We start from the raw sequence: 8,430 nt of genomic DNA on the forward strand, positions 1-8,430 counted from the left end.
AATTCCTAGGCCGCCCCATTCGCCGAAGCCTCAGGGCGGCTTACAAATAAATAAATTAAAATACATAAATAACAATATAAAATACACATAACTATATAAAATAAGTCGCCCTGGCCAAAAAACTTTAAAAATAACATTAACAATTAAAATGACGTTTGAATAAAAAGGTCTTGGCCCGACAGCGAAAAACAAATGACGGCGCCAGGCAGACCTCTCTGGGGAGTGTATTCCAAAGATTGGGCGCCACCGCAGAGAAGGCCCTCCTCCAAGTACCCACCCTCCTAATTTCCTTCACGGAGGGTTCCCGGAGAAGGGCCTCTCCCGCTGATCTCAGGGGGCGGGCGGGCATACATTTACTGGTAAGCATACATAAAGTTTCATTTCCCTCTCATTTTAATTTCCCCAAAAATCCACACCCTGCGCTGCAACGAGGTGGGCTGCCCACCCATGCACGCTGTCGTGCGAGTAAGTCCCGTCGGAAGCAGGGAGGCCTCCTTCCGAGTAAATACGCTTTGAGAGGATTGAGTCCGGGGCCGTAAATAGCATGCAAATGAGATGCAGATTTCCCACCCGCGCACCCACCCAGCCACCCTTGCGGTGGGGAGCCGGAGAACGCGCCAAGGGCGCTCCGCGCTTGCACAACTTCAGGCGGCGGGGGGACGTCGGAGGCCGCGGGTTGCCATGGCAGCCGTCACTCAAGCGATTTCCATGGCAACGGGGTGGAGAGGGGCGGGGGCGCTGCGCCTGCTGCGCCGCGGGGGACCGAGCCCAGGTTCCTCGCCCGGGAAAGGTTGGGCGGCGGCGGCGGCGGCGGCGGCGACCCTCCGGCGGGCCTTCTCCGTGCGAGCTCCGGCCATGGCGGCTCTCAAGGTGAGTGCGCCCCGCGGAGCCAGCCCGGCCCCGTCGGAAAGGGGGCGCACGGGCGGCGCGGGCCAGCCGGCCCCTCCGGGCAGCAGCCCTCGCGGGGGAGCCGCCCACGCAGGGCCCGCCGGCCCCCGAACGCCTGCCCTGGACGCTCCCTGTGCCCGTCGTGGGGCCGGCCCTATAGCTGCGCGTTTCCCTGACCCGAGCTGTTGCAGGTTGCAGAAAAGAAGCCTCCCTCCCCATAGAGCCGCTTGGCCCTGGACTAGGCGTGGTTCAGTGGAAAGCTCCCCCCCCCATGCATGAAAGCAGCCCCACAGAAAGCGGGCTGGCCCGTGGCCCCGTAGAGCAGCCCCACAGAGGACAAGCTGCTCCCCGACCCCCCCCCCCAGAACACGCGCTCGGGGTAATGGAATCCCCCGTCGTGAAGGGGCAGCCCCACGGAAGAGCAGGCTCCTTGGGTCTGTTATGGGGCGCCAGGCCCTTGCAAAAGAGCACCCCAGTGCAGCTGCACAGCCCCCTCGCCCGGTCCTGTGCCCTCCAAGTGCGTTGCGCTGCCGCTTGGGTTGTCCCCGGGCCACTGTGTCGCCAGTGGTGAGTAGGTGCGGCGAGAAGTGCCCTTTGTGGCAAGAGACTGGACCTTGTGCGCAGCTCTGGAATATCAGCTCTGGGAGTGTGCGAGGGAAACCCCAGTCAGCAAGAGCAGCATCGCAGCCCTGAGGAAAAGGGGCACTTGGATGGGATGCAGGCCCTACATGTGTGTGCTAAAACCCTATGGAGCTCCCCCACCCTCCAAGAAAAAGCCATACAGTGGGTGGCTTATATCTTCTAAGCTCCATGTCTGCAAAAGGAGGTCCATGAGAGCTTAGACTTATAGAGACCAACCCTATAGAAAACCCCCTAGAAACAAATATTGAATAGGGTTATTTATTGAATGGGCTCTGCCAGAGGAACAAAAAGGGCAGGAAGACATTGCTTTAAAAGAACAGAAAAAACCTTGTGCCATAGAATAATACTTATTTTACTTGATGGAACTCCTATGGGGTAAAGACTATTAGAAAGTCAGGGGGTGGGGGTTCAGCACTTAGTCAAGTCCACGTTGGGTTTTTCCAATCAGACATCCTCCAGATGGCTTGGGCTATAATGCCTATCATCCTTAGCTGGATATACTGGGAGCTGTAGTCTAAAGACACTTGGGTGGGGCTGGCTTGCAACGCATCGGTCCCTCAGCCACATGCCTAGAGAAATTACCCTCTTTAAGTAGTATTTTTGGGGCCCTGTCAATTCCATATAGACACATGAATTCCCCAGGAGCATAGGACTATGCTGTAGTCACTCCACTTAACAACCTGTTTAAAACACATAATGGGGGCAAAACTAGTAGTCTAGTCATCCGTCTGGGCTATTGTGGGAGGAGAGTTTTGCTGGGCTATTGTGGGTGAGAACATCTGGATACGCAGGGTGTGTTGTTACAGGTAAGGCGGCATAGACTGCCCTTTTCTGTCCTTCCCATGCTTCCGTGTAGTCGGAACTGACCCAGGACAGGTTCTGGGAAGAAAGAGAACTTCTGTGCGTTTTTAACCTCCGCTGCTTTTCTTCCTGTTTAGGTTGGCGACAAGCTACCGAGCGTGGAGGTCTACGAGGGTGACCCAGGGAACAAGGTGAACGTGTCAAGCCTCTTCAAAGGCAAAAAGGGCATCTTGTTCGGGGTTCCAGGAGCATTTACACCTGGTTGTTCAAATGTGAGTTGAGACCCCGGGTATGTCTGTCCCTTTTTACACGTGACATCTTCATTGATGCAACGGCAGTGGCTGCCTCCCCGGTACTGGGCCAAGTTTAAGGTTTTGCTATTGGTGCATGAACCCTTAAATAGCTCGGCACCAGGATACTGGGAAGAGGGGCTTCTCTTTTTCCCACCCCCTGGTTACTGAGGTCTTCAGATGGGACTATCTTAGGCGCTCCACGGGTGGTTCACTGGGAGCAGAACCTTCAGCACATCGGCTCCTTCTCTGTGGAACTCCCTGCTTCTTGCTGTCAGGCACCAAGCTCATGTTTTCTTCTGACCACTGTTGAAGACACTTGTCCTCCCACAAGCCTAACCTTCCCTGACTGACCAAGCATGGCTTTATTGGCATACTTGAATTTTGAAGGTTTGAAGGGAAAATCCTATGGGACCTGTACTTCATCTGAAGTTCAAATTCCCCATTCCATAGACCAGCCAATTTTGGAGTGAGGAATTGAAGGATTTGTTCTACACTTTCTCTCAGTCGGTGCAGAAAGAACTGTGCTGGCTGACCACTGAAGTTGGGAAAGTGACTTTGGGGAGGAGGGGAAAGGAGCATTTTGGTGAGAAGGGAGGAGAGGTGTAAAAATACAAGATCTCCCGAGGCCTCTCCTGCCTTCTTCCCTCCATCTTTAAAATGCCGCAGTTGGATGAGGGGGAAAACAGCTGTCTAGTGAAAAATGAAGAAGAACAGGGCAACAGAAAAATTGAAATTGGCTGTTGCTCCATCCCTGGTGTGCGTAGGGCGATCATGAATCTCCCACGTTCAGGAGCTTGTGGACTAAAACAACTGGATTAGAGCTCTGTCCCAATACAGCATTTTTATTCGATTCATCACTTGAGAGTTTTATTGGACATAGAGCACGATATAAATAACTAGATCTCCTAAATAAAAAAATGTTCATGATTAAGTCTTGATTTCAAGAGCCTTTGAAAAGCCAGAACCTTTAAAAAAAACAAAACCTTGGAACTCAAAAATATGCTCGGGTAGCATTCTGGAAGTTTTCCTGGTGATGATGTTGAGGCAAAACGCAAACTGTTTCAACTTTCAGCCTGTGCCAGCCGGCATGGTGGGGCCTTGTAGACCTTTCTTTCTTTTAAACCTGTCTAGGTGTGTGCCATGATCTGTGCTTTCCCATCCTTTTTCAATACAGACCCACCTTCCAGGCTATGTGGAGAAGGCAGGTCAGCTCAAGGGTAAAGGCGTGGAGATAATCGCCTGCTTGGCTGTCAACGATGTCTTCGTCATGAACGCATGGGGAAAGGCTCATCAAGCCGAGGGAAAGGTAAGTAATGGGAAAAGGGGGAGTGTATTTTAAAAACTAATCCCAAAGCTCTCAGGTTTCTAGCCCTTATGGTTGTAGTACGTTCAGAGTGTGCAAATAGTGTCTGGTGAAGTCTTAGAGGTCTAGGAAGTGCGTGACTAAGACATTTGGCAGTTGGATGGGTGGGCCTTCAGTGACTTGGCACCTCACAACATTGCACAAGGGTTGTATTATTTCTCAACTTTCCTGAAGCACTGCACAAGGCCCACATGTGTGGTGTTGGTAGCCAGCCCCTTTGGCTCCCTTCCTTCTCTATCAAAGTGGAAAGCATCCGCATTCTGCAGAGGCACCCTTATCTTTAATGAAACTGTATTTTTGTAAAGATTTTCATCGTTGCCCACTTTGGGGATGATCTTGGCTGCTAGCAGGGAATAAATATAATGAATAAAGCTGGGTTGGGGAGCCTCCAACCCAGGAACAAAATACAACACTCTGGGGGTCCCAGACCAGTCCTAAAGGTTCCCAGGTGGTCACACCGCTTTTCCCAGACCCTGCTCCATTCCTCCCGATTGTCACTCATTTCTTGGCTTTTGTGTAGCCTTTCCTCCCAATCTAAAAGGTCGCAACACATCTACAAAGACTCAGTTCCCGGCAGTAAGTGCTTTAAGCTAAAAATTAGTATTTTTGCCCCCCCCCCCCCAACTCTGTCTACCACTCAAACACAGGCCCCAATGTCTCTGAAACTGAATTTGTTTCAAAGAGGTTCTGTATTCCTGAAATAAAAGATTTCACTTGCTGGCCTGATTTGATTGCTTCACCGTGTTACTTTTGAAAATCTTGTGGGTTGAGCAGAGGTGCCATTGTGATCACTGCTTGTGGCAAGGCTGTTCCTCTGCTCAGGGAAAAGGAACCAAAACAGGTTGCCTGTTTGCCTCCCCCCCCCACCCCCACCCCCACCGATAACTGGTATTAGCGCAACCTTGGCAGAATAGAAATCGGACACAGGCGAGTTCTGTGTAAAGCCAAGAAAGAGCAAAGATGGAAGCCCCTTCCATTCCGTTGAGCCTGTGTCTCCAGGTAGCCAGAGGCTCCTAATTAAGCAAACACCTTAATCCAAGGGTGGTGTGTTAATGAGCTGCAGGAGGGGAGGGAAACAGGTAGTGTTAGCAAGGCAGGAGGGAGTTGCTTTGGCGCTCGTGTGGCAGGACCAGGTAGATTTCTGCAGGTCCAAAGCGCTGAAGAACATGCTCTGTTAAGTGCGTAGCACATAGGTGAGATATTTCTTGCCCAAGCCGGTTACGCCGGGCGGGGTGGGTAGGGGAGATATTTAAAGTAATATGGTTTTGGATGGAAAGCTTTAACTCCCACCACCCCTCAGATTGCTCGCACAAAAATAGAAGTGTTGCGGCCACTTCCTCTTTTAGCGGTCCAGCCGTGGTGTCCAAGCTTCACGCTGCGAGGGACCAACATAAGGAAAGTAATTTTTCTCTCTCTCAGCACTCAAACCCAAAAGGAACTGATTGGTGGGAGGTTTGGGGCCAATGAATGGAAGTCCTTCGTCACACAGTGTATGGTTAAACTATGGAATTCGCTGCCTCAGGAAGTGGAGATGGCGGTCCATCTGGATGGCTTTAAAAGGGGATTGAGTATTTCATGGAGGAAGTGGCTCTCCTCCTCCATGAAATACTAGCCATGGGCTGGTTCCTTCACCTGGCGTAAATCGGCACTTAGGACTTGAATGATGGCAGTGAGGTTGGAGTGTGTCACCTCTCAGAAATGGGTATTTCCCAGTTGTGGTTCATGCATTCAAACAGCCGTAATAATCTCATTTTTCGCAGTGTTCTTTCAAGCAGCTCTTATCTAGGGCATAGCATTGGGGAAAGCAGGCGCAAGGCAATTTTCTCGGCTCTTTTTCCTAACTAGTATACACTGAGATAGGGACTGCAGGTGGCGCAGTGGGTTAATCCGCTGTGCTGCTGGGCTGGTAGATCGAAAGGTTGCCGGTTCGAATCTGCACAATGGGGGGAGTTCCTGTTGCTCCGTCCCAGCTCCTGCCAACCTTGCAGTTTGAAAGCATGCAAATGCAAGTAGGTGAAAAGGTACCACTTCGATGGGCAGGTAACAGCGTTCTGTGCACTTGATGTTAGTCATGCCGGCCACACGACCACGAAGACTCTGTGGACAAACGCTGGCTCCCTCGGCCAGGACACGGAGATGAGCACCGCCCCCGAGAGTCAGGCATGACTGGACGTAACGTCAAGGGGAAACCTTCACCTTTACCTTTCATACACTGAGATATGTGCGAGGCTCTGGAATAGCTCCAAGAAACTACCGTGGCTTCTGGGTGGAGGGCATTTCCACTCCATACCATAATAGCCTTCCTACCATTCTTCTGGTACAGCCCATGCGACACTCCTCCTCTCCTCCACAGGTGCGGATGCTGGCGGACCCCACAGGAGCGTTTGGCAAGGTACCGACTGCTTATAGGATGTCCTGGTGGGGTTTCCATCTTCCTTGGCTCCCCAAACTGCACATTTATGGCAGGGATGTGGGGAGGGGGGAACCTTTGTCTCTGGGACTGCCTTTTATGCATCCTCATATTAGACGATTCCGGACTATGAGAGTGGAGGAAAGGCCTGCCGGCTCTCTCGGCTCCGGTGGGACTGGCAAAGCAGGTGGAAATGCTCAGCCCCGTGGGCTTTGTTTTTCTGCACCAAATTATTTTTGCTGTCTCTTGCACCATCCCAGAGCCTTTTAAAAATTGTACCTGCCAAAGCGTGGCTTTTAAATATTAGTATGGTTTGGGTTACACGGAGCCATCCTTCTGCTCCTCTAGAAACCTTACAAGCCCTTCCTTTTTGTCTTTTCCTCGACAGGCTACAAACCTGTTGCTGGATAAGGAACCCCTTCGGGAGCTGTTTGGGAGCAACCGGTCCAAGCGGTACGGAGAATTGAGGTTGCATTTGGGGGAAGAGGGGCTTTCTGCCTGTGTGCTGGGGAAGGGGAAAGCCCAGCTGCCCACCTGTCAGGCTTTTGCCTCGTCTTCCTACCTGTCCTAAAATCTGGCAGTTCTTTCTGCGTTAGCTGCTGCTTTCCTTTATTGTGGGGAGCTTTTCCATGTGCTTTTAATTTATTTGCTTTCAAGACGGTTGAAATTAGGCTTTTGTTTTAGTCTCGGTCCTACTGATGTCAGCTGCTCTGAGCCAGACACAGATCAAATAAGTAAATAAGCTTTAAAAACCAACCGCATGCCGTTCTTTCTCTCATTTGCATAGCCTGCTTTTCCCGTTGTATTTGTAAAGTGTGCATGCAAGGTGGGGGATTCAGGGTCATGCAGTCCAGCCCCTTCTCAAAGCAGGAGTCTTGTATCTGCAGCATCTTTGACAGATGGCCATCCGTTCTCTGTTCTAACACAGAATTGGGGCTTTTGGGTTCCATTAAGGTCCCACTCCAATTACTCAGGGTTGGACTTACACAGGGTTCTTCATTGGGCAAAACACACTTTCCTGCACGCTTGCTTCTGTGTAACCTGATCTTGCAGCTAAGTAGATTTCTTCCTGGGCAGAAAGAGATGCTCCTTTACCCTTCCGTAGAATCTCTCGCTCACCTTGAGTTCCACGGCATTTTACAGGTTCTCCATGGTGGTGCAGGACAGCGTGGTGAAGGCCCTAAATGTGGAAGAGGACGGAACAGGCCTTACCTGCAGTCTGGCAAGCAATATTGTCTCTCAGCTCTAAGGTCTGGACACCTGAGTCCCACCTGGCTCCTGTGAGCAGATGCCCCTTGCAGCATCTAGGATTTGGCCTAAACTGGTGTGCTGGGAAGAGGGCAGGGTACCTTGTGTCATTGCGTTGAACCCTCTCTGTTGCTTCTGTTCTCTTGGGTATAACAGCCTGAAATAAAACACTGTTGGTTGTCCAGTTTGCTCTCGCTGTGTTTTCGCCTCTTCCCCAGCAGAGGGGACATGCTAAGAACCATGTCAAGGTATTTTCATGTTCGCTTTGTGCCTTGTAAACATTTTAGCCTGTGATGGATGGCTTTATTTGGTCCTGAACGTAATTAGGTTGTAGAGGTTTAAAGTTGATTGTTGGGGGGGGGGGCGTTTAACAACAAAAGCCTGTTGATTCAGAAGCAAATTCCACTGCAATAAGCAGAGATGACTCTTTGGTAAATGTGTACAGGATTGCCTAACTCTAAGACACGATCCTAAACATGTTTAGACAGAACAGAGTCCTAAGACTTTGAACCCAAGAACAATGTCCAAGTCCCCAAGTTCTCTCTAAGTCTGCCTGGGATTGTGCCTTTAGTCAGCTAACAACCTGCATTTCCTAAATCAGTTGTTTTTAAATGATCTAAAGTTTGCATATTACCAAAGCTTGGATAGGAGGTTCCTCTTCAAGAAGGAAGGAGTGGGTGAAGTTAAATTATGGGATGTAGTTGGACAGAAAAGTTGACTTTCATGTTTTCTCTTTGAGTCCTATTGGAGTGACAGAGTGAAACCAGAATTGGTTGAACAAATAC

The 8,430-nt window shown here is 50.6% G+C and overlaps 1 protein-coding gene across 1 annotated transcript; it reads left to right on the top strand.

The window, feature by feature from the left end:
- Nucleotides 1–666: 666 nt before the first annotated feature.
- PRDX5 (peroxiredoxin 5) lies at nucleotides 667–7,829 on the top strand. The gene is made up of 6 exons (XM_044448598.1): nucleotides 667–870; nucleotides 2,469–2,603; nucleotides 3,799–3,930; nucleotides 6,341–6,379; nucleotides 6,786–6,850; nucleotides 7,541–7,829. The coding sequence occupies exons 1-6, from the start codon at nucleotides 682–684 to the stop codon at nucleotides 7,644–7,646; spliced, it is 666 nt and encodes a 221-aa protein (XP_044304533.1). The 5' UTR covers nucleotides 667–681; the 3' UTR covers nucleotides 7,647–7,829.
- The last annotated feature ends 601 nt before the right edge of the window (nucleotides 7,830–8,430 follow it).

This window comes from Varanus komodoensis, unplaced genomic scaffold, assembly GCF_004798865.1.
Source record: "Varanus komodoensis strain SLA01 unplaced genomic scaffold, ASM479886v1 scaffold55, whole genome shotgun sequence".
Classification (NCBI taxonomy): Eukaryota; Metazoa; Chordata; class Lepidosauria; order Squamata; family Varanidae; genus Varanus; species Varanus komodoensis.

What these genes read in the sequence shown, in the direction of transcription:
- PRDX5 (XM_044448598.1), top strand. Translation starts at nt 682, where the DNA reads ATGGCAGCCGTCACTCAAGCGATTTCCATGGCAACGGGGTGGAGAGGG. An exon ending in CGGCCATGGCGGCTCTCAAG is followed by an intron (nt 871 to 2,468) that starts GTGAGTGCGCCC and finishes CTTCCTGTTTAG; the next exon opens with GTTGGCGACAAGCTACCGAG. An exon ending in TTACACCTGGTTGTTCAAAT is followed by an intron (nt 2,604 to 3,798) that starts GTGAGTTGAGAC and finishes TTTTCAATACAG; the next exon opens with ACCCACCTTCCAGGCTATGT.